Source organism: Scyliorhinus canicula, chromosome 1 (genome assembly GCF_902713615.1).
Source record: "Scyliorhinus canicula chromosome 1, sScyCan1.1, whole genome shotgun sequence".
NCBI classification, from domain to species: domain Eukaryota; kingdom Metazoa; phylum Chordata; class Chondrichthyes; order Carcharhiniformes; family Scyliorhinidae; genus Scyliorhinus; species Scyliorhinus canicula.
In genome coordinates this window covers 173711293-173737239 of record NC_052146.1, presented here as the reverse complement: position 1 = coordinate 173737239, position 25947 = coordinate 173711293, and the positions used below count along the sequence as shown (strand labels likewise).

Below are 25947 nucleotides of genomic sequence, written 5' to 3'. Positions count from 1 at the left end.
CTCTTGACAACATCTGTCACTTGGTGTGCACTGTGGGGTGTTTGACCACAGTTTGTCTGTTAATGCATGTGTATTGCATGTTAATTCAGAATGTTAGAGTATAAAGTACATATATATATATATCGTACATTGTTTTACTTTTCTAACTTTTCATGGTGAAGTTTATTGTATTTGTTCAAAACCTGTAGAATCTTGTGGTTTCAAAAATAGGTGTTGTTAATCTCAACCTTTAACTACTTTAAACAAGTTGGTCCCTGACCAGACATGTCGCCATGTCCTAGGGTCTGACCCATATTGTAACAGAGGGAACAAGATAAATACATGAAGCAGAAAAGAATGGAAGGTGATGGGTAATTAAGTGCTTTCTGCAGAGAACAAGAGGAAGTGAGAGCACGTAACTGTCTTTGATGTAGTCCAAGAGTTGTCAATCATAGCTAGATGTTTATAAACATTGTGGTTAGATTCACAGCTGGCTCCTTGAAATCCATTTAAGTGTGAAGGGAATTGAGATTAAACAATCCAGACAGCTGGCTGTATGTGCAATCTGTCAATCACAACACAGTAAAATCAATTTGACATTGATGTGAATGAAAGCTTTGCAGATTTGAGGGGGCTTAAGCCCAGCTGATGTGGTTTTCTCTTTCTAGGAATTTACAGGTGCTGCTTCCTCTGTCTGAGCCAGCAGGTATATTGCACAGGTGAGTTTTAAAGCAGTGATTTTTCTTTTCACTGTCTCTGTCCAGACTGGTCTCTAGCTTCCAGACAGGAGTCTCTGTAATGGGGGGATTCCAAGTAAGGGTCTCTCTTATGGGGAGGGCTTCCATATAGGGGTCTCTGTAATGGGGGGTTTCTAGGTAGGGGCCTCTGAACCATGGGGGTTTCCAGGTGGGGGTCTCTGTACCAGTCGGTGGGCTTCCAGGTGGTGGTCTTTGTAATGGGGGTTTCTAGGTAGGAATCTCTGTAATGGGGCACTTACAGGCAGGGGTCTCTGTATTAGGTGGGTCTCTGGCGGTGTTTTCAGTTATAGGGAAGTCTCTGGTGGGGGTATCTCTTATGGCGGGGTGGGGGTGGGGGCTTTTCCGGTGGGAGTCTCTCTTACTTTATTTGATTCATTTATTTGTTGTCACGTGTACCAAGGTACAGTGAAAAGTATTGTTCTGGCAAATTATTTTATACGGAGGGGTCTCTGGTGGGAGATGGGTGAACCAAAAGATCTCATGGGGGGGGAAGTAGTGCCCTGTGGAGGGTGGTGGGGGGCGGCAGCCGCGAGACCTTGCTATTGGGCCACCAGCTCAGAATGGCAGCCCTATAGTGGGATTCGTGGAATCCCTCACAGTGCTCACCATACATAAATTTGCATGGTAAGGGGTAGTAAATCGCCTCTGATTTGCGGTCCCAGCGAGAGCAGATATTAAAGCTGATTTATCTCCGGTGGGAGCACATAGTGTCCCAAACACAGAATTTTGGCCATAATTTCTCTTCACTAAGTTTTAAAATGTAAGGCAGAGGGGAGTCACTCTCAGATAGAGACCAATGCTTCTGTTCAGGAAATAGGATAAAATTTGTTTTGCCTGATGAATGGAGTTGAAGTTGAACTTTCAGTTGTTGCTGTATGGAAAAGCAAGTGTTTACTTTACATCATATTCACTTGCCTGAATCTCAAACTTTCGGGTCAGTTCTTGATACTCCTGTGAAGAGGGGTCACTCAACTCTGTGCTGTAATTCTGATTGGTGAGTTTAACGCTGAACTCCACAACTTGTTCTGATGGCTGCTCTGGGATGACGTTGGTTACGTGCAGATCCTAGAGCCAAAGGAGTGGTGTTACTAACCTATAATAAATCCAAAAAGAAACTTTGGGCTGGATTCTCCGGTTTCTCAGCCCCGTGTTTCTTGGCCGCATGACATTCGTTGGAGATGGGATTCTAGCTTCCTGACGCTTGCCAATGGATTTCCCATTGTAACCACCCCACGCAGCCGGGAAACCAACTTGTGCTGCCGGCGGAAAAAGTGAATCGCAACGACCGGAGAATTCCGGCCTTTATTTTTCCTTTGCGAGTTATAATTGTACAGTGCCGTGGTAGAATCCATAGAATCCCGACAGTGCAGAAGGAGGCCATTCAGCTCATCGTGTCAGCACTGACCCTCGAAAGACCACTCTACCCAGGCCACTCCCCCACCCCATCCCCATTACCCGCTGCATTAATCATGGCCAATCCACCTAACCTGCACATCTTTGGACACTAAGGAGCAACTTAGCATGGCCAATCCACTTACAATGCACATCTTTGGACTGTGAGAGGAAACTGGAGCACCCAGAGGAAACCCACGCAGACACGGGGAGAACGTATAAACTCCACACGGACAGTCACCCGAGTCGAAATCAAACCCGGGTCCTTGGCGCTGTGAGGCAGCAGAGCTAACCACTGTGCCGGCCACGTTGTGATAGGAATGATCAAAGAATAAATGTTAATATGAAACCAAGAGTATAGCCTAATTATTCTAAATATGTAGCTGTGACAATCATGAAGAAAATAAATCTTTACACAAGACAATGGGTGGGTTTTTTTGGCCCTTCCTGCCAGAAGGATCTTGCAGTCCCATCGCAGACGACCCCTCCGTGGTGGGTTGCTAGGCAGGGCTGTCCTGCCATGCAAAATACTGTGGGCATTGGCAGAACTGGAAGGTACCGCTATCGGCCCATTTTGGGTGGGATCATTTTTTGGCAAATAAAATAAATAAATAAATACCCTTTATTGTCACAGGTAGGCTTTCATTAGCACTGCAATGAAGTTACTGTGAAAAGCCCCTAGTCGCCACATTCTGGCACCTGTTTGCATACATAGAGGGAGAATTCAGAATTCTCAGCTGGTACGGGAATTGAACCTGCACTGCTGGCCTTGTTCTACATCACAGACCAGCTGTCTAGCCCACTAAGCTAAACTAGCCCCTGCTGGTCTCACTCTAATGTGCAGATTCTTGAGGTACCTGAGGCATTGGGATTCATCCCCTTTGTTTCCAATTCGTTGAATTGTGCCCAATAGCTCTATACAACTCAGAAATATTGGGTGGAATTTCACGGCCCTGTTGCGTGGGGGCATGGCCATAAAATGCAACAAGCCATTCGAAAGTCATGACATTTGCACGACTGGAAAATCCCCCTAGTGGAAGGAGCTGTAAAATTCCACCCATCACCCTTTGAGCAAAACTCAACATTTTCACAATCTGTATTGCAGTAGGGGTAGATGGTAAACATTACACGTGGCTCTCAGGAAAACATAACGTTCCCTCCCCAATACAGTGTGCAGCCAACATTGAGGTTATTTATTGAGAGAATTTAACCTTCGATTGATCAGTTCTGACAGTTTTCCAATTAATATGATTGGTTCTCACAATCCGCAGTCTGAATTTCCAATTGCGCTGTTTGGTATTGCAAGTTGTCAATATAACTCAATGAAAAATAACGCTTGTCCTTCTTAACTCCTTGCAAGCTGCCATATGGATTGAAACCCTGCCGCGTGCCCTGGAGCCTGTCTGTGTATACTGCCTTGACTTCAGCGTAGAGCTTTGTAAACATCTAAATTCTGGCTCATCCACTGCTAGTTAACATTGAATTAATTCAACAACTCAGCATAATTATTGCATAAAATGAGATCACAGCCATTTTATAGCACAGTTCCCAGTCACATGTTGAATTTCAGAGGTCTCACCTTAACAGTTGTTTTAGTATCATTCACAATCTCATTAGAGATGACAATATTGGGAATTGATGCAGTTGTTGACAATGGCAGAGCAGGGATCTCTGTAAAAAAAATAGTTAGAAATCATATAAGTAACAAAGTAAGCTGGCGTAGTAAGATGCCATAACCTGCACCCTCAGGGGACTTACAGGCTGGAAATGACTGTATTCCCCGGATGCCTTGAGGAATATGGGCGAGATTCTCCCATATGGGGAGAAATCGTAAGGTTGGCGTCAAATCCGGGCTGGTTTGACGCCAGCGCGCCCCTTCCCGACCGGGAACCGATTCTGGTCCCCGGTCGGGGCTAGCAGCCCGACGCCGTAAACTCCGGCATCACGGGCTTAACGAATTTCGTTAAGCCCGCTTGCCAGAGCTAGCGCCGGCTGACGCGTCATATGATGTCAGCCGCGCATGCGCGGATTGGAAGATGCCAACCCGCGCATACGCGGATGACGTCATCGCGTATTTGCGCGAAACCCGCGCATGCGCGGGCCGGGATACCCCTCAGCCGCCCCGCGAATGGATACTGCGGGGCGGCGGAAGGACAAATAGTGCGCGGGCATCGGGCCCGCTGCCCACGATCGGTGCCCACCAATCGCGGGCCCATGGCACCCTTGGCACGGCCGTGGTACTGCCGTGCCAATCGGTGCCATGGTTATAAAATGCGAGTGTTTACGGCCGTTTTTACGAACGGCCAGACCAGGTGTGTTTGCCGTTCGTAAAAACAGCCGTAAAGGGCTGGGAACTCGGCCCATCCATCAGCTGTGAATCGCTGCCGGCCGTAAAAAAACGGCGGCAGCGATTCGTGTCGGGGGTTGGGCGTGGGGGGGGGGGGGGGGGGAGAATAGCGGGAGGGCGTCGGAACAGCGTGGCTGTAAAATTTTACGAGCCACGCTATTCTCCGCACCGTCGGGAGTGCGGAGAATCTCGCCCATAGACTTCCCCACTAAGGGTGCGGGGGAAGCTCAATTAACATTGCACATACGGCCAGTTCGGACCAGCCAGCTCAGAGCCGGTTGGGTACCACCGGGAGCAGTGTATCCTTATAAATGAACCTTAGTTACTCTTGTTACAACTCAGTGTGGACTTCCCGTGTCTTCATCAAATAAGATGTGCTGAATAATGATACTGCCTGAAAGAATTAGCAGTGGAGTACTTGCTGTTTAACTGGAAGGCCAGAGATAGGACCCCCAAAACTACCTCTGACCCAAATTAAGCTGGTGATATTGAAGATTCCAGCTGTTCTTAGCTGAACCATAATGCAGGCTAACTCACTGTGACAGGCTATTATGGATTATTTCAGGGCTGTCTGCCAGTAGAAACTAGTTGACAACAACGTACATTTGCATAAAACCCAATTTTCTTACATTCTACAATCTATTAATTATACTTTGTAAATTGTATCTCTAGTCAGCAGTTACAGCTCTTTTTTAAAAACCTTTTCCCCTCAATTAAGGAGCAATTTAGCGTGGCCAATCCACTTATCCTGCACATTTTTGGATTGTGGGGGTGAGACCCATGCAGCTACGGGGACAATGTGCAAACTCTACATGGACAGTGACGTCTGGATGGGATTGAATTGGGGTCCTCAAAGCCGTGAAGCAGCAGTGCTCACCACTGCACCACCGTGCAGCCCCGGTAGGTACAGCTCTGACTATCAAGGTGCAACCCTAACATGGAACCCCGGCCGACATTTTGCCCTCTTGTCAATCAGGCCTCCACTGCTAAAGCACTCAGTGTCTTGCTTAATATCAATACTATCTGAGCGAAACCAGGTACCACAAGTCAGCCAATCAGGGATGCAACCTCCATGTGAAAGCGGTAGGGTGATGACACAAGTATTAGCTGACGATAGAGTACTGAGTCATAAATCCACTCATGATCAGTTGCCTATCTGAACTCTGTCATGGTGAGCTGGAACAGAGATATCACAAAAAGGGGAGTTATCCAAATCTCTCCAGCTCTCTCTTTCTCACATACCGCCATTTGGCATTTATACATTTCCCACGTCTATCTCCTATATCTCTGTTTAAGTAGGGCGGGGCACTGGTCAAAACCCCTGGGACAGGTAGGGGAGTGGATTATGGAGAAAATCTACTTCATTGGACTTTGTAATAGTCTTTTGCAGCTTTTACCCATCGTCTTCAGTTTACATGTCAAACATCAGAAAAAGCTGAGGTGAAACCGTACCTGTGGTTAGTGTCGAAATTTCACCTGGCTGATTATCCACTGGAATACTTTCCCAGCAAACAGAAAAAAAGAGGCACACTATTAGAGAAATCTAACATTACTGTTTCACTCTGGAAAAGATATTTAATATGGGCTGCATATATGAACAATAAAAATATCATAATTTCTGTCTGTGCTAGTACCCAGCTGTGACAATATCTGATTAGCTTCAGTCAAGGATTTATATAGCCATCACAGTCACTCAGTCAAAACATATTAATATTTATACAATGTTGTCAATTTTAATGTGTAGGATCATATCAGCTAAATAATGTTCTGGGGTTTTGTGTGGTAATATGAACACTAAATCAACAGTAACAACAGGCCTAATACAATAGGTCTTCACGACATTGCAAGCTGCACACATTACCTTCGTTGATGACCATCATCTTTTATACCCAGTCTCTGTAAAGGAAAGGAAAACCATCACTTTTAGTCTTTTAAGAAAATGTAGAAATGAAATGGAAAAAACCTATGAAGCAGTTCAGATTCTTACACTTCATTTGTCTCCATTTCATATCAGCTTAATATTTAAATGTCACAACAAAGTTGCTTTGGATATATTCCAATTTTCATGCATTCAGGAAACTGGAACTAAAACATGTGCAAAATGAGTTCATGTTTAAAATTACTTCTGAACAAAATCCATTCCTTACCCTCTGAACCATGATTAGATGTTCCTGGGATTCACTGAAGTTTTGCCCAATCTGGAACAGATGGTGAGTTTCGCACTGACAAATATTGACCCATTGCTGGTACTCTTTCTTCTCCGGAATTCTGTCCAGGAAAATCCGAAATGCTTCCCAAACTGCTTCCTGACAAACTGAGCAGGGGATAATCCGTCAACACAAGCAGCCCAAATATCCAATGTAGTAAAGTCTTATAATTTCATGATTAAATCTGGCTATTTGAAGTCCTGACTCTAACTCATCTCCAGTTAAATTTATCTTTGGTTTTGACCCTACCTTATTAATTGCTAACTATGTGATGGTAGAGGGCCGAGTTTCGTTTGGCTTTTTCTGCATAGATCCACTTACTTTTAATATTAGATTAGTGAAGCATTAAGTTACGGCACGCATTTGGAAAATTTGATCCTAGTTGTAGCCAAAAGCACCAAAAGAATTAAACATCTCTCACATTTAATCTTATATCTATGTTCATTTGTTCTAGACCCTTCAGCATTCTGCTTCACCAAGTTCGAGGTGAACTATGAATTCATTCCTAAATACAGAGCACAGACTTCCTACACTTTGAGCAACAGAGGTTGAAATTTTGAAGCTGCAAGATTTTGTGATGATAATGATATCATGCAATTGTGACACAGAAACTGGGCTACCCTAATGAACAGTGGCCCAATCGATAGGGCCCACCATATTCCAAGATTCTGCCACCTCCTTTCATTGTACCCTCTATCTAAACTTGTCCTTAAATGTTGAAGCTCTTCCTGATTCGCACATTTGCACTAGTGTATTCCACAGTCTCACAACATTCAGCACAAACAGATTTTCCTACTCTCTGCCCTAATTCTCTTACATTTAATAATGGAAGGAGGTCTTATGGTGCAGTGGTGGTATCCGTACTTCTGAGCCAGGAGCTCCAAGTCCCTCTCCGGGACTTGAAGGACACGGGAGGTGTGTTGATGGCCAAACAGGTTAATTATTGATGTGACCATCAATTCACACGACACGTGGTTGGAAGTGAACAGTGATTTTAATGATCTTACAACAGAGCCTGCCTGTGCCGAGATGAACTGGCAGGCAGGCTCAGACTGCCAGGTTTTATACTTCCGGTTAGTGGGAGGAGCCATGGGCTGAGCCAAGGGTGGGGCCCAGTACAAACTCCTCATCTCCCCATAGGGGCAGAGCCGCGCAACTGCTCATATACCGAGCTTACACAGACACAGTACATCATATATAATAACAGTGTGAATTACACGGACTGTGATTCACCACAATTATCAACCTGCAAATCATTCCAATGTGCCAATGGTAGATGGTAAGAGTGGGAGAGTCTCCTGGTCAACCAGGAGTATGTGGTAACTGCAGCGCAAAAGCATCCACACATTAAAAGACTCAATACATAATTTCTTGCCACGGGATGTACTCCACGGCAAGATCTTCCTCACTTCGAGGGAATACCAGAGAGAAGCATTTGATATTGCATCTATGAACCTTTATTCTTAATTCTATAAATACTGGGAAATGTCTATTCCTATCGCTTGCATTGTACATGTTGCCAATTTTTCTTCAAATAAATAACTTAATGTGCAATCTCTACCTCATTAAAAATTAAATTTATTTGGAAAGCTCTATGAATAAACGACTCAGTGAAGAACCAGGTGGTCTGGTGGTGACTCAGCCAATGTTTACCCATCAAGAAACATTGCTAAGTCAAATTATCTGGTCATTTGCACATTGCTGTTTGTGGAACCTTTCTGTGAAGAATTAGGGATTCACTGATGAAAACATCCTGAGTACTTCCTTGAAGAATCCGATTGTACTCAATCAAATTGTGCTACCACAGATAAGTTGGCAGCCTGCAAGGAGGTGTTCCATCGATGGCGGGAGGTAAACTGGGCCTGGAACATCATGAGCAAAATTGGGCAAAACTGAAGCAGAACAAATTCAATCACTAATTATGGTAAGAACAGAAAAAAAACAATGATCATGGTGAGATAGACTTCTTACTTCTGGAGCTGATCATCGCCCCTGTACGAGATGTAGTGATATGCATCACTGTATGTACACAAGAGGTTAATGTAAATACACTACAATTAAGTAACCACTAGAGGGAGCACCAGAGATGTCATGACATGCAGACACGCAACCAATGGGTCATTAGAACAGGACACAACCAATGGGTAATCAGGACACCCAGAGGTTGGCATTACCACAAGGGGGCACTACACGACCCATAAAAAAGGACAGGGCACGCAGGCTCTGCCTCTTCCACCGGCAGAAACCAAGAGAGCAGGACAGGGCTGATTATCAGCAACATCACACCCTAGCACATGGTCGAGAGCAAGCTTGTATAGTTCGCAGAATAGACTGAGTTACTAGAGGCCGATTAGTAGATTGTCGAACTCATTTAAGAGCATTGTTAATCTTTCAATAAATACGTTAAACTTATCTCTGAGTCTGGAGCATCTTTCAGCAGAGCCTATATGAAGTGGCAGCTTATGTTACTAGCAATAACATAACACAACATTAGACTCCCCACGTTGATTGTTTCCCTATGTCTGTTCAGTGTTGTCACTTTGGGCCTATATCAGGGGAGTTCTCCCCTCCTGGCCAACATTAATCCCTGACCTAACATGACTTAAAAAAATATCTGGTTATTATCATATTGGTGATTGTGGAAGGTTGCTGGGAATAAACTGGCACTTGCGTTTCCTATATTACCACAGGAGTACATTTCCAAAGTACTCTACTATATATGGCTTGCTTTAGGATACTCTGAAATCATGAGGGGCTCTAGTCTAGACAACGTAAGATGTATTGTGAAAAATAGTGCATGCATGAATGCAGCATGAATGTGTCAGGCATTTGCACATGGAGTTTACAGATAGTACAATATGCAGCACTGAAGGGGAACTAGCTTTGTGTGGCATTTGCTTGGAGATGGGAGAGAAGTGATTTGAAAATGTCTTTTCTTTCAACCAAGTGGTAGTGATCACGTAGTGCCCTCCTGAGATCAATACCCGTTGATGTTAAGCAGTGCTTGATTTTAATGGATCTTCCTTACTTTGCGATAAAACTGTCAATCACTGGAGGATCATTGAGCATCCAGTGCAGCTGCCAACTTCCTTTTTTATAGGAAAGTAAAGAGTAACCTGTTCTAACAATGATTTCATCTTGCTCAAAGCTGATTAAAACCAGAAACTCTGAATCAGGTTCCAAGCTACAAGCAGTGATCAAAGCAACACCATATCGAAATCCTTCTCATTACCGGGAAAGTAAAACGTTTAAGATTCAGAGTTTACCAAAAGAAACCGAGATAACTGTTTGTGCACCTGTAATTAGAAGCTGATTTAGTGGATGGACCATTCATTTAGAGTAGGCCATTCAGCCCATCGGGTCTGCTCCACCATTCAATGGGATCAGGACTGATCTGATATGATAATCATAACAGATATAGTTTCCGGCTGCAATGAATCATGCACCAGCAACAACAACAACGTGCATTTATGCAGCAATGTTACCGGGGTAAAACAACCCCAAGCGCCTCACGAGAGTATCATCAAACAAAATATTAGGAGTCATTCCGACAGGAGACCAGAAACTTGGTCAAAAAGATGAATTATAAAGAGCACCCTAAAGGAATAAAGAAAGTTTGAGAGGTGGAGAGGCTTGGTAAAGAGATTCCAGAACTAAGAGCCAAGATTGGGCAGCACGGTAGCATTGTGGATAGCACAATCGCTTCACAGCTCCAGGGTCCCAGGTTCGATTCCGGCTTGGGTCACTGTCTGTGCGGAGTCTGCACATCCTCCCCTTTTGTGCGTGGGTTTCCTCCGGGTGCTCCGGTTTCCTCCCACAGTCCAAAGATGTGCAGGTTAGGTGGATTGGCCATGATAAATTGCCCTTAGTGTCTAAAATTGCCCTTAGTTTTGGGTGGGGTTACTGGGTTATGGGGATAGGGTGGAGGTGTTAACCTTTGGTAGGGTGCTCTTTCCAGGAGCCGGTGCAGACTCGATGGGCCGAATGGCCTCCTTCTGCACTGTAAATTCTATGTAAATCTATGTAGAGATATTGAAGGCAGATCATGCAAGGTGGGCCGCTGAAGGTTAGTATGCACAAAAGGTCAATATTGGAGTAATTCAGAGTTCTTGAGGGTTGGCGGGATGGAGGAAGTTACACAGAATGCGATGGGCGAGGCCAAGAAGGAGCTTGAATATCAGGATAAGAATGATAAATACCACATATTCATGAATCAAAAGCCAATTTAGATCGACGAACACAGGGATGAAGATGATCAATATAAGTAACAATAATTGAAAAAATAAAAATAAATAGGAGAGGGTCAATGAAATCATAATGAAAGACTCATGGTTGACAAGTAACTAGAAAGAGCTTATTTGCAACCAAGCACAGACTGCAGCTAACGCTGACAGTCCTGCCATGGAGGTGAATGCCAATCCCTTTTTCATAAGCCTGTGGCCAGGAGTATGTAACTCCTGCGCCCTGTGAGCAGTCCTTCCTCACAGGATTGTTGTCCACTTCTGGTAATGCTGGTACTCATTTAGCAAACAGGGAGACTGGAGCCAAATTAAGTAGCGCAAGGAGATTCTCATGTTGTCATTCAAGCCAAGCAGCTAATTAAACACGGTCATAATACTTTCCAATTTTTTTGGAAAATGTTTTTATTGAATTTTCATATTTTATCTCCAACCCATTCATAAATTACAATGTACAAAAACGAGCCAAAAAATCCAACACATATATTTACAATCAAGTGTCTTCACTGCTACTGTGGCCGTGACCCCCCTTTAGTCGGTATACATATTTTACAATCCCCAATATGGCCAACGCACGTTCTACAAGTATCCATTTACAGTTTGGTTTGGGCCTTAGCTTGCCCTCACCCCAGTGCCTTGCATCTTTGTTCCTTGTCCCTCATGTTCTTTTTGCATGTCTCCGCCCCCCCTTCCTCCATGCTCCCTCCCCCCTTTCCTTTTCCTTTCTGTCCCGCAGCTTGCCCGTGTCTCCACCCCCCTCCTTCCCTTTACTCTGCTGGCTGCTGGCTACAAACAGGTCTTGAAACAAGTTGGTGAACGGCTTCCAGGCCCCGTGGTTGCCACCTTCCGACCCATGGATGGCGAGTTTTATTTTCTCCAGCCTGAGGAATTCCGCGAGGTTGGATAGCCAGTCTACAGCCTTGGGTGATGCTGTGATCGCCAGCCGAGCAGGATTCTCCGGCAGGCAATCAGAGAGGCAAAGGCTAGGGTGTCGACCCCCCCTCCCCATGAAGAGTTCTGGTTTATCTGATACCCCGAACATCGCCACTTTTGGGCATGGCTCCACCCTCACTCCCACAACCCGGACATGGCCTTAAAGAAGGTTGTTCAATACCTAACAAGTCTGGGGCTTGCTCAGAACATGTAGGTGTGGTTGGCCGGGCCTTTCTTTCCAATTTAGACATTGGGATGACCAGCACCATCATTTTGGACCTGTCACAAATAACGTTCCCTTGCCAGTGATTCTACCCTCCTCACTGACTATTCTCAGAGATCTTGTTGGATAATGGTAGTGCCGCACTGCTGGACCAGAAGCTCCAGGTTTGAGTCCAATGGCAGGATTGGCCAGGGAAGGAGCATTTACAACATGGTTCAATGGTCTGCAAATCAGCTCAGGAATCCTTCCCGCGCTGTTCCCCAAAAGGAAAAGTAATATGTGTGTGTGTGAAGATACGCTAGAAAAAGCTGACTGTTCAGAATCGTGGCACAGTGGCTAGCACTCTTGCTTCACAGCTCCAGGGCCCCAGATTCGATTCCCGGCTTGGGTCACTGTGCGGAGTCTGCACTTTCTCCCCATGTATGCGTGGGTTTCCTCCGGGTGCTCCGGTTTCCTCCCACAGTCCAAAGATGTGCAGGTTAGGTGGATTGGCCATGCTGAATTGCCCATAGTGTCCAAAAAAGGTTAGGTGGGGTTATATGGATGGAGTGGAAGTGTGGGGTTAAATAGGGTGCTCTTTCCAAGGGCCGGTGCTGACTTGATGGACCAAATGGCCTCCTTCTGCACTGTAAATTCTATGATCTATGTCAACCTGACTGAAGCTTTTAAAGTCATCTCCTCCCCAGCGCAAACACCGCATGATTCCATCTCTATAATATTGACCATTTCTGCCCCTGCCTCAGTGTATCTGCTGCTGAAACCCTCATCCTTACTTTTGATACCTCTAGATTCCAATGCTCTTCTGGTCAACCTCTCACCTAACCACCTTCCACTGAACTCATCCAGAACTCTGCAGCTCATATTCCAAATCGCACCAAGTTCCACTCACCAATATGCTCGCTGGTCCACATTGGTTCCTGCTCTCACACTGTCTAGAATTTGAAGTTCCTATCCACTCGGTTTAGCTCAGTTGGCTAAACAGCTGGTTCGTCATAAGTATTAAATAAAAACAGAAAATACTGGAAATAAGCAGCAGGACAGGCAAAAGCAGTGCAGCGGGAAACAGAGTAGAAGTTTCAGATCGATAACCTTTAATCAGGAGAGGTTCTATCAACGGTTATCGATGTGAAACATGGGGTTGGATTTTTACCGTAGGCTTCAAAATGCTGACGTCGGAGTGAAACGCAGGTCCCAAGCCAACACATACCCAAGAGGGATTGGTCAGTGATTTCCATAGAAGCCATATAATCCTTACAGTGTAGGAGAAGGCCATTCAGCCCATTGAGTCTGCACCAACCCTCTGAAAGAGCACCCCGCCCAGGTTCACGCCCAGCCTATCCCAGTTACCCATTGGGCAATTTAGCATGGCCAATCCACCTAACCTGCACATCTTGGAACTGTGGGAGGAAACTGGAGCACCACCTGGATAAGGCCCAGGACACTACCCTGAGGAACTCCACAGTGGAGGTGGCCTCCTAATGGGATGCCTGCAGGCCCATGTCTGATTAAGTATGGCAAGTGGGCTAGTTATGGGAACAAGGAAATGGCAGGGGAGTTAAAAAGACATTTTGCATCAGTCTTTGTGCTGGAAGATACTTTAACCATCCCATTAATACGAAGGAAGAAATTAAATACCATCACCATATCGAGAGAAGTAGTATCAGACAAACTAATGGGGATAAATCCTAGGATTCTTAAAGAAGTAGCTACAGAGATAGTGGACGTACATTTTACAAAAACTCTTGGCTTCTAGAGAAGTATTGGAGGATTGGAAAACTGCTAATGTGAGACTCCTATTCAAAAAGGGAGGGAGGCAAAAAGCAGGGAACTACAGGCTGATTAGCATAACGTTTATTGCTGGAAAAATGTTGGAACCAAATATTAAGGAAGTAATAGCAGCATATTTGGAAAATCCTAATCTAATCTAGCAGAGTCTGTATGGCTCCATGAAAGGGAAAACCATGCCTGACTAATTTATTTGCATTTGTAGAAGACGTGTCAACCAGAGTGGATAGCGGGTAACCAGTAGATGTGTTGTGTTTGGATTTCCAGAAGGCATTGCACAAGGTAACTTATAAAAGGTTAAGTCATAAGATAAGAACCCATGGTGTTGAAGGTAGTATATTGGCACAGATAGAGAATTGGATGATGCACAGGAAACAGCGAGTGAAGATAAGGGATTTCAGGTTGGTGGCCTGTAACTAGTGGGGTTCTACTGTGATCAGTGCTCTTTACAGTTTATATGAATGACTTGGGGGAAGCCAATGTACTGTAGCGAGATTTGAAAATGTCACAAGAATAGGTGAAAAGGCAAGTTGTGCAAGGGATACAACCAGTTTGCAAAGAGATATTGATAGATTAAGTATCGGGGAAAATTGGCAAATGGAGTATAATGTGGGAAAATGTGAAGTTGTTCATTTTGGAAGGGAGAACAAAAGAACAGAGGGCGTGATCTACGGCTGCTTCTCCCCCAAACGGGGGGCCCGACGCTACCAGAAGAGACCTCCACTGGACTTCCAGTCGGCCGTTATGCCTCCTGAAATCTAGCCAGATCTCACGGGGCATCGCGATATGCGCCCTGCCCACAATGGCGGGACCCAGTCTCGCATGGCTAATTGTGTTTAAGAATTCACTATACTGTGCTGATGCCAGATCTAAACAGTTCCTAGCATTTGCAGGGCCTCCCCACGGAGACCCCAGCTAGGAACCATTTAGTCCACATTTCAAAATGGCACCTGGGAGTCACCCAGGCTATTGCAGGCACTTGAGTGATCGGAGTCTCCCCCGGGAAACCGGACACCTTGGTACTGCCAGGCTGGCACCTTGGCACTGCCATCAAGGCACTGTCAAGATGCCTTGGTGGCACTGCCAGGGTGGCAAATTGTCAGGAAGCATTGGGACTAATAGCTGTGGCTCAAAAGCAAGGAACCTAGTCACTGGGTCAAAGTCCTGAAATTCCCTCCCTAACAGCACCTACACCACATGGACTGTAGAGGTTCAAGAAGGCAGCTCACCAGCACCTTCTCAAGGGCAATTAGGGATGGGCAAAAAAATGCTGACCTAGCCAGTGAAGCCCACATCCTATAAAAATGAATAAAACAAAATAATTCAATAATGGTGATGCAAGTAAAGAGGATGCAATTAGGTTCTCACTTATGGCATTTGGGTGGCACAAATGTTATTTGCTGCTTATCAGGTCTTGCTACATACAGGGACAAAGCACCTCAGCATCACAGGCTTAAAAACAGACAATGTTGGAAATACTCAGCTGGTCTGCTAACATCTATGGACTGAGAAACCGAGTTACCATTTTGGTCAGTGATTCAAAACACGGGGCTGATTTTCAGACCACTTCCCTCATGGGCATATTCACGGTGGTGAGGGGAGGGGCACATCAAGTATGTTGTGTGGATAGTCTTCCCACCCATCTCTGACACAATCCCCATACTACGGAGTGGGTGGGTAAGGTGCCCAGCCGCCTGCCTTCCCAGTGGCCTATTGAGGCCCTGAAGTGGACAATTAGTGGTCATTTAAGGCACTCAATCTGCCTCCACTATCATAATACACTGAGCAGGGGCAGCACAGTGGCACAGTGGGTTAGCCCTGCTGCCTCACGGCGCCGAGGTCCCAGGTTCGATTCTGGGTCACTGTCCGTGTGGAGTTTGCACATTATTCCCATGTTTGTGTGGGCTTCGCCCCCACAACCCAAAGATGTGCAGGCTAGGTGGATTGGCCACAGTAAATTGCCCATTAATTGGAAAAATGAATTGGGTACTGTAAAATTTAAAAAAAATAATAATAGGCTGAGCAGGGGAAGACAGGTGAGAATGGGAAGGGTGTTTTTGTCGTACAAGGGTTTAGCACATACAGGGCTAATGTGGTACTGAATACAGTACCATCCACACAGTGATTTAAGAAAGCACATGATCCAGACCTAGGGTCAGTGTGGTGTTTTCCAGAGATGTGCAAAGACTTAGATATGGAGATCGCTCCATACCTGTAGCCTGTATTGTACATTCGTATATAGTTACAAATAGTTAATAAAGATTTGTTGTTAACATAGAGAAGGATTCCTTAACAGACGTGTTCTGATAGTTTGCAAGCGTGGAATCTCCTTCCATGGAAGGACCCTCAGCTTGTAAATTCACCCACAGAATATTCTTGCTGTGGGATGGCCTCTTCTAAAGTTGACCGACTTTTCTTCCAGGCGTCAGGAGTACTTCCCCCCATCCTAAAATTCAATCCACTAACTCTGTTTCTCTATCCATAGATTCTATTTGATCTGCTGAATATTTCTAGCATTATTGTTTTTATTTCAGATTCCAGCAGTATTTTTACTTTGCTTTCAGTGCTAATGGTGCTGAACATTGTACAAGCGGCAGTGAGCGTCCCCAATTCCGATCTTTTGATGGAGGGAAATACATTGATGAAGCATTGATCAGGGCAGCACGATAGCATAGTGGTTAGCACAGTTGCTTCACAGTTCCAGGGTCCCAGGTTCGTGCGGAGTCTGCACATTCTCCCCGTGGGTTTCCTCCGGGTGCTCCGGTCTCCTCTCACAGTCCAAAGATGTGCAGGTTAGGTGGATTGGCCATGATAAATTGCCCTTAGTGCCCAAAGTTGCCCTCGGTGTTGATTGAGTGGGGTTACTGGGCTATGGGGATAGGGTGGTGTGGGCTTGGGTGGGGTGATCTTTCCAAGAGCTGGTGCAGACTCGATGGGCCGAATGGCCTCCTTCTGCACTGTAAATTTTATGACTCTAAGCAGCTGAAAATAGTTGGGCCGACAGAGAATTGGCCTCTAACAACCACAACCATCTTCATTTGTGCTGGATATGACTCCAGTCTTTGGAGTGTGTTCCCGCCTTTCCCATTCGTTTTGTTAGGACTCCTTGTTGCCACATGGTCAAATGCTGCCTTGATGTCAAGGGAAGTCGTTCTCACCTCATCTTTGGAACTCAGCTCTTTTTATCACTGTTTGGACAAAGGTGTAACGAGGGCTGGAGCTGAGTGGTCCTGGCAGAACCCAAACTGAGCATCAGTGAACATAAGTGCCACTTAATAGCATAGTCAATTACACCTTTCATCACTTTACTGCCGATTAAATGTGGACTGATGGATGGTAATTGAATGGATTGGATTCGTTCTTTTTATGGACAGGACATAACTAGATTGTTATCCACCTTGTTCACTATATGCGAGTGTTGTAGCAGTACTGCTGCCAGGATTTTATCGTGGCCCACAGCCTTTACTGTATCTCGGAGGAGACAAGATCGATCATCTACTGAATGCTTCTGGCTGAGGATGGTTGCAAACTTTTCAACTTTGTCCCTTACCTTCACATGCTAGGCTTGGCCATTATTGACATGGGGATGTTTCTGGAACCCATTCCTCCCATTAGTTAGGTGGTAGTGGGCCACCTTCTTGAACACTGCAGTCCATGAGGGTATAAGAACTCCCATAATGCATGGTTTTGACCTAATGACATTGAAGGAACAGCGATATATGTCCATGTCGGGAATGTGAGTGATTTAGCGGAGAATTTGGAGATGGTGGCAAGCAATCAGCAGTTGGTACTATCTTATTAATAAAGTAACAAAGTGAATATGATGATATAAAATAAACATTTGGGGCAGCACGGTGGCACAGTGGTAGCACTGCTGCCTCACGGCGCCGAGATCCCAGGTTCGATCCCGGCTCTGGGTCACTGTCCGTGTGGAGTTTGCACATTCTCCCCGTGTTTGCGTGGGTTTCGCCCCCACAATCCAAAAAAAAGATATGCAGGGTAGGTGGATTGGCCACGCTAAATTGCCCCATAATTGGAAAAAAATGAATTGGGTACTCTAAATTTATTTTAAAAAATAAAAGAAACATTTTACATTAACACTAAAATCCAATGATTTATATCACACAGCCCTCTCAAGAAATCAAAGAAGCCCTTTCAAAAGCAAGGTTGATTATAACATGGGCAACACATTATCATTAGTTTGTGCCATCAAATAGCTCCAGTGCAGCTTTTCACTGACATCTATTTTCTCATTTTGACTTATTTTCATGGTTCCTTTGTACTGATTTAAAAATAACGTTTTTTTTTCCTGTCATATTCACACAAAGCTGTCTGATTCTTTAACTCGCTCTCCACCCCAGAATTCCTTTCTTCTATTCTACATATAAATATCAAAGAAGGGGGTTGGCTCCCCCGAACTTAAAAAACTATTACTGGGCGGCGAATATTGCGATGGTCAGGAAATGGGTATTGAAGGAAGGGTCGGCGTGGGAGCGGATGGAGGCGGCCTCATGTAGGGAAAGGGGCTTGGGTGCACTGCTCATGGAGCCATTGTTGTTCTCGCTGGCCAGGTACTCCACAAGTCCGATAGTGACGGCGGCCTTGAGGGTGTGGAGACAGTGGCAACAGCGCATGGGGCTGGAGGGGCGTCGGTGTGGGCAGCGATATGTGGCAACCACCGGTTTGCTCCGGGGGGCTGGATGGGGGTTTCGGGGGTGGCAGCATGTGTGGATCGAGCGGTTTGGGGATTTGTTTGTAGACGGGGGCTTTCTGCCCTTGGAAGAGTTGGAGGAGGAATTTGAGCAGCCCGGTGCAATGGGTTCCGTTACTTACAGGTAAGGGACTTTGTGCGGAAGCAGGCGTCGGCCTTTCTGCACCTGCAACAATAATAATAATAGCCACTTATTGTCACAAGTAGGCTTCAATTAAGTTACTGCGAGAAGCCCCGACACCTGCTCGGGGAGGCCGGTACGTGCCCCATAGCACTGTGCTAAACCAGCCCCTAAGATAAGGTGGTGTGGAAAGGAGGAGTGGGGAAGGGGAAGGTATCGGAAATCTATAAGGAACTGATGGAATGGGAGGGAGCCCTGATAAGGGAGGTGATGTGAAAATGGGAGGAAGAGTTGGGTAGGGAGCTGGATGCTTGCTTGTGGGAGGATGCCCTGAGGAGAGTTAATGCATCCTCCTCATGTGCCATGCTTAGCTTGATACAATTTAAGGTGGTCCGCAGGGCACATATGACTGTGGCCCAGGTGAGCAGGTTTTTTGAAGGGGTGGAGGATAGGTCTGGGCAGTGTGCAGGAGGGCCTGCAAATGATGTCCATATGTTTTGGGCCTATCCGAAGCTTAGGGGATTCCAGCAGGGATTCGCCGACGTCATGTCGGAGGTACCGAAGGTAAGGGTGGGCCCGAGTCCAGAGGTGCCAGTTTTAGGTGTGTCAGAAGTCCCGGGAGTCCAGGGGGCCAGAGAGGCTGATGTCTTGGCCTTTGTGGATCTTGCTAGCATGGAGGGACTCGGAACTCCCAAAGTTGGGGGCGTGGGTGAGTGACATAGCTGGGTTTCTCAGGCTTGAGAAAATTAATTTCACCCCGAGGGGCTCGATGGAAGGGTTTGCCTGGAAGTGGAATTTTTGGGATGTGTCCATTGTGTTAGAATTTATAATATAAATGCCTCAAAAAAATATTTTAAAAAAAATCAAAGAAAGAAGGAACTTGCATTTTGTTTCTCATGAACTCGGGATCGCAAACCAATTTACAACAAATAAAGCACTTTTCAGCTCCAATACTCTTCATAATGTCAGAAATAAGGCAGCCAATTTTCACACAGCAAGGTCTCCACAAGCGGATAATGACTAATTAAGATGCCTTATCAGTGAACTTGATTGGGGAAATGCAGGATACTGGGAGAACTTCGGAAGCAGGGACGATAGTGACGTTTAAGGGGCATCTTGACAAATACATGAATAGGATGGGAATAGAGGGATATGGACCCAGGAAGTGTAGAAGATTTTAGTTTAGATGGGAAGCATGGTCGGCACAGGCTTGGTGGGCCGAAGGGCCTGTTGCTGTTCTGTACTTTTCTTTGTTCTTTGTTCCCTCTGCAGAATTGTCTGTCGACGGGATCCTCCTGTGCGCTGGCAGCCAACCCACGCCCGACGGTGTGGGGTGGCCCACAATGGGAAACATCATTGACCAGCTGCGGGAAGGGAGAATCAAGCTGCTGCAGGGACGCGCCGCGTAGGAAAACATGAAGAATCCCGCTTCCTGTGTTTCTTAAAACAGTGCCATGGGATCATGTCCATCCACATAAAAGGACCAACGTCTTCATTTAAAAGTCTGAGTGCCACACTCTATCAGTACCGTACTATGCTGTCAGCTGGGATTATGAACAAGGAATTTAACCCACAACCATCTGATTTGGAGGCACTGAACCATGGCCATAACGTGGACTGATATATCAGTGCACTTTGCACTACTTTGAGAGAAAAGTGATGACTCTGGAACAATCTAGCTAAACTTTAGGGTCTTAGGGACTCGTTTAATTTCAATTTAGTGTTTGTACCATTTGTCCTGGTATCTATTTTTTACTGTTTTAATAAAAAGATATGCCAAGTCCATTAAAATTAATCCAAATTGCTGAGGCATTCTCCACTTCTGTCTCACTTCCATATTGCTATTTTTAATTGTCTTCAAATGAGCAAGCAACATCAGTCAGCTGAGCTTGGAATCTTAATTTCATGCCTGGATTTGCAGTTGTTTCTACTGAGATGGAATTTTCATGGGCCCTGCAATAAGTGAAGTGTTTGAAGCATTTGAAATTCTTTAATGCCATTTATTCATGACAATGTACGAGAATGGGGAAACCAGTGGAGTGACAAATGAGCAACTTACTGCACTGTCCTGCAACAATGCTTTCATTTTGCTCTTTGCCCCGGATGGAACTGTCCAGATATTTTTAACCATTTGGTTGCTGAACATTCCTCAATTCTTTCATGATTTTCTTCATAGAAACATTTGTGTTTTTAAAACTCTGGGCGCGATTCTCCGCCCCCCCATGCCGGGTGGGAGAATAGCGGGAGGGCCTCCCGACATTTTTCACGCCCTCCCGCTATTCTCCCCCCCCCCCCCCCCCCCCACGCCCGACCCACGCCACAAATCGCCGCTTGCCGTTTTTTACGCTCCTTGCCCCGCTCGGGGGGGGGGGAGAATCAGCCCCGGAAGTGGCCGTGAAGGCTGCCGTGGGTCACGGCCTGTCCCACGGCAGCCTTTACGATTCTCCGCATTTGCGGAGAATCTCGCCCTCTGTGTCTGATGTAAGCATTTGCACGTTCGATGGTGTTGGAGATCTCGCTGGCTGGCAAGGGCAAGGACAAGGGGTAGGATTCTACAGTCTCCCAGCCACATGTTTCCCTTTGCTGGTGACGGGATTCTCTACTCCGGCCGCTTGTCAATGTGCCTTCTTCCTGAAACACTGCAGTCCTAGTGGTGAAACAACTCCTATAATGCTGTTGGGTAAGTAAGTTCTTGGAGTTTGACCTAACGACAGTGAAGGAACAGCGATATATTGTTCATGTCATATTTACGCTAAGCTGGCTGCTCCTTTAACTTGCTCGGTCGTGATTTACATGGGTATGTACATAAGGGGTTCATGGGAAATTGAAAAACCACTAGGGGGCAGCACTGGCAGGTATAAAAGCAGATGCAAGCGACTCTGCCTCTCTTGGTGATTAGACTGTGATGAGAGCAGGAGCATAGATCTAGCTCAGGGCTACTAGTGTGGTCAGACATAGCTACTGTATATAAATGTTGTAACCTTTCTACTGGTATTGATCTTAAAAGTAAGAACTCACACAGTTGTTAAATTCTGTTACTCAATGAAACTTTCAATACCTCTGGATGACTGAGCCTTCTTCATCAAGGTACAGAAAGCCTCTGCAGCAACTGGATTGAGTAACGCATGTTACATACAGTAGTGCTACCAAACACACTACAGTAAGGTAACAAAAGATGCTACCCATCCCAAAATGATCTCAATTCAATACAGATATATCAAAGGAGGAAGGAGCATGCATTTACATTTTGTCTCTCACAAAATCAGGGTGCCCCCAAGCACTTGACAAACAATGAAGCACTTTTCAGATACAGTCATTTTTATAATGTAGGAAATGGGGTGATGATCCAGCTGGGAATTCAGTAAGAGTGGGAATCAGATACTGGCTTTGGCCTTCAACATGATGGTGGTTCATGCGTCAGGTACATTTTTAATTTAATAGACCTATAGCTTAAACAAATAATTAGTTAGGTTTACATGGTGCAGTGCTGTTCCACAGCACCAGGGACCCGGTTTCTTGGGTGACTGTCTATCACTTTCTTAGGGTTCCCTTCGGAGTCACTAACGGGGACTCGGTCTTACAAAGGGAGATGGACCGAATGGTCGACCGGAACGGTTTGCGGGCCACATTTCCGTACTTAGATAATGTCACCATCTGCGGCCATGATCAGCAGGACCACGATGCCAACCTCGCTAAATTCCTCCGCACCGCCACTCTTCTCAACCTTACGTATAATAAAGATGTGTGTGTTCAGCACGACCCGCTTAGCAATCCTTGGCTATGTAGTCCAGAACGGACTTCTGGGCCCCGATCCTGACCGCATGCGCCTCCTCATGGAGCTTCCCCTCCCCCACTGCCCCAAGGCCCTCAAACGCTGCTTGGGGTTCTTCTACTACGCCCAGTGGGTCCCAAACTATGCGGACAAGGCCCGCCCACTCATACTGTCCACTCAATGTCCACTCGCGGCCGAGGCACAACAGGCCTTCGCCGTATCAGAGCAGATATAGCCAAGGCTGGGATGCACGCAGTAGACAAGACACTGCCCTTTCAAGTAGAAAGCGACGCTTCAGATGTCGCCCTTGCCGCCACTCTAAACCAGGCAGGAAGACCCGTGGTGTTCTTTTCCCGCACCCTTCATGCCTCTGAAATTCGGCACTCATCCATCGAAAAAGAGTCCCAGGCCATCGTTGAAGCTGTGCGGCATTGGAGGCATTATCTGGCCGGCAGGAGATTCAATCTCCTCACTGACCAATGGTCGGTAGCCTTCATGTTCAATAACACACAGCGGGGCAAAATCAAAAACGATAAACTCTTGTGATGGAGAATCGAGCTCTCCACCTATAATTACAAGGTTTTGTATCGCCCCGGCAAGCTCAACGAGCCCCCAGATGCCCTCTCCCGAGGTACATGTGCCAGCGCACAAGTAGATCAACTCCGGGCCCTGCACGACAGCCTTCGTCATCGGGGGGGTCACACGACTGTACTATCTCGTCAAGGCTCGCAACCTGCGCTACTTTATCGAGGAAGTACGGACAGTCACCAGAGATTGCCAGGTCTGTGCGGAGTGCAAGCCACACTTCTACCGGTGCCGGACCGTGCGCGCCTAGTGAAAGCATCCTGCCCCTTTGAACGCCTCAGCGTGGATTTCATAGGGCCCCTCCTCTCCACCGACCGCAACACGTATATTCTCAGTGTGGTCGATGAGTACTCCAGATTCCCCTTCGCCATCCCATGCCCCGATATGACGCCTGCCACCGTCATCAAGGACCTCAACACAATCTTCGCTCTGTTCGCCTTCACCGCCTACATCCACAGTGACAGGGGATCCTCATTCATAAGTGATGAGCAGCGTCAGTTCCTGCTCCACAAGGGTATCACCTCCAGCAGGACGACCAGCTACAACCCCCGGTGAAACGGGCAGGTAGAGAGGGAGAACGGGACGGTTTGGAGGGTCATCCAGCTGGCTCTACGGTCCAGGAACCTTGCAGCCTCCCGCTGGCAGGAGTTCCTCCCTGATGCACTGCACTCCATCCGGTCACTACTGTGCACCGCTACAAATGACACACCCCATGAATCCCGGGGTCATCTGACAGCAGGCCAGCACCAGCACCGCCAGCACCGATGTTGGTGACACCAACACCGCCATCGCCGCCAGCGTTACGTCGCTCCCAGCGAATCGTCAAAGCACCGGATCGACTAAACCTCCAACAGGCACCGGACCGTCAAAATGGACATTTTGTTTTCCTCCCCCACTCATTTTCTAAGACACTGTACATAATTCTCAACACTGTATATAGTTACACACCTCCCCCGCCGGACTCATTTTTAACAGGGGGTGAATGTGGTGAACCACTGTGTACACCTGTATTAGGGGATGTAAGGTAGGACCTGTATTACAGGTTCAGCGGTAGCCCCTGCTGGCTGGCTCCACCCACTAGGAGATGTATAAATATGCGTGTCCTCCATTGATCTGCCATTTCGCCAGCTGCAGCAGGAGGTCACGCATCTGACTGCAATAAAGCCACAGTTGTACCCAATCTGAGTCTTTGTGCAATTGATCGTGCATCATAGGGATTCAACGGATTCTGTGGAATTGTTCCATGGATTGGATTGGAGAGGTTGGGACTGTTCTCCTTGGAGAGAAGGAGAACTTGTTCGCTCGAAAAAAGATCAAGATCGAGACGACACAGATTTAAAGTGATATTCAAAAGAAGCAAATATGATGTGATAAAAAAAAGGGAGCGATGGAGATGTAAAGTGTGTAAGCAGGTGAGGTCCTCCAAGTTTGGCAGCAAACTGCTGGCAGTCATGTCACCACAAATGATGATGCAGAAATCAATCAGCAAAGAGGCTCGGAGAAAAAGAGAGTGCATATCGGGAGAATTTGGTTTGCCGATGGAGCTATGATGGAGCTATGAAAATTGCTACTGGTGTGGTGATATCATCCCCTGGAGAGATATAAATTCAGGGAAGCTACATGTTATACCTTCAATAAGAGGGGGCAATTTAAGATGAAATGCAATCCTAGGCAGAGTCCACATGGGGGCTATTAAAATAAAGACTAATTCCAATACACACTGTTGAGAATAGCCCTGAAGATGAAGTGAAGTATACAGTTTAAACAACATCAAAGTGGGCAAGGCGCCACCAATTATGATTGTGTTGATGGTCACCTACTTAGAATGGGGCTGGTTTAGCACACTGGGCTAAATCACTGGCTTTGAAAGCAGACCAAGGCAGGCCAGCAGCATGGTTCAATTCCCGTACCAGCCTCCCCGAACAGGCGCCGGAATGTGGCGACTAGGGGCTTTTCACAGTAACTTCATTGAAGCCTACTCGTGACAATAAGCGATTTTCATTTCAATTCATTTTCATGGAGATGGACACGGGCGCCTCCGCTACAGTTTTAGGTGAACAAAAAGATTGTTATCTACAAGGTGGGGTCCAGCCCCCGAAGTTGAGAAACACATTGGTCAGGCTAGCTACATATGGGGAAGTTTTAAGAATCCTATGAATGACACAACGCCCGTAAGCTACCGGGACCAGCCGACGCGATGAGGGTATGGCCCTATACTCCTTGAATAACCCCAGCAGTGACTGGTGATCGGTCAGCATCATGAACCGATGGCCATAGACGTATTGATGGAACTTTTTGATAGCACAGGCTATGGTTTAGCCCTCCTTTTCGATCTGGGAATAGTTGTGCTCAGCCAAGGTGCGTATCCGTGAGACAAAAGTGATAGTGCACTCCTTGCCACCGTTCGTCCGATAAGACAAAGCCACTATGATGCCGTATCGAGGTGTCACATGTGACCAAGAGCAGCTTTACGGATGGAATTGAATGAGCAGCCGGGAAGAAGTGCGCTGCCTCTTACCTCCATGAACACCATTTCCTGTATCTGACCCCATGTCCCCATCTGGCCCTTCTTGAGAAGACTGTGCAGGAGGGCCAAAGTTGTCCCAAGGCTCGGGGAACAAACGGAGCTCCGTCGCACCCTCCGGGACCGGTGCGTTGAAGGAGGCCACTACGCATGCGTGCGTTGGCGCCGGCGCTACTGCGCATGTCCTCGTTGGCACCGGCGCAACTGCACATGCGCGGATCTCGCGGTGCACAGTTCGCGCCGGGATCGGCAGCTCGAGCGGTGCAAACCGCTCCAGCGCCGTGCTGGCCCCCTGCTGACCCTCGTAATTCAGATAGGTTACTTCATGGGCATGAAAAACACATTTCCCAGAGACTGCGAAGTGACAGAGTG

General features: G+C 46.5%; 1 protein-coding gene across 2 annotated transcripts in view; it reads right to left on the bottom strand.

Moving 5' to 3' along the window:
- The window catches only part of LOC119969352 (interphotoreceptor matrix proteoglycan 1), a 153357-nt gene that overhangs the window by 78719 nt on the left and 48691 nt on the right, over positions 1-25947 (bottom strand). For both annotated transcript variants that reach the window (XM_038802884.1, XM_038802894.1), the window contains exons 3-7: positions 6624-6790; positions 6338-6372; positions 5929-5975; positions 3709-3800; positions 1653-1802 (exon numbers count right to left, since the gene is read on the bottom strand). In XM_038802884.1, the coding sequence (XP_038658812.1) occupies positions 1653-1802; positions 3709-3800; positions 5929-5975; positions 6338-6372; positions 6624-6790 (491 nt within the window). The remainder of the gene's footprint in view (positions 1-1652; positions 1803-3708; positions 3801-5928; positions 5976-6337; positions 6373-6623; positions 6791-25947) is intronic.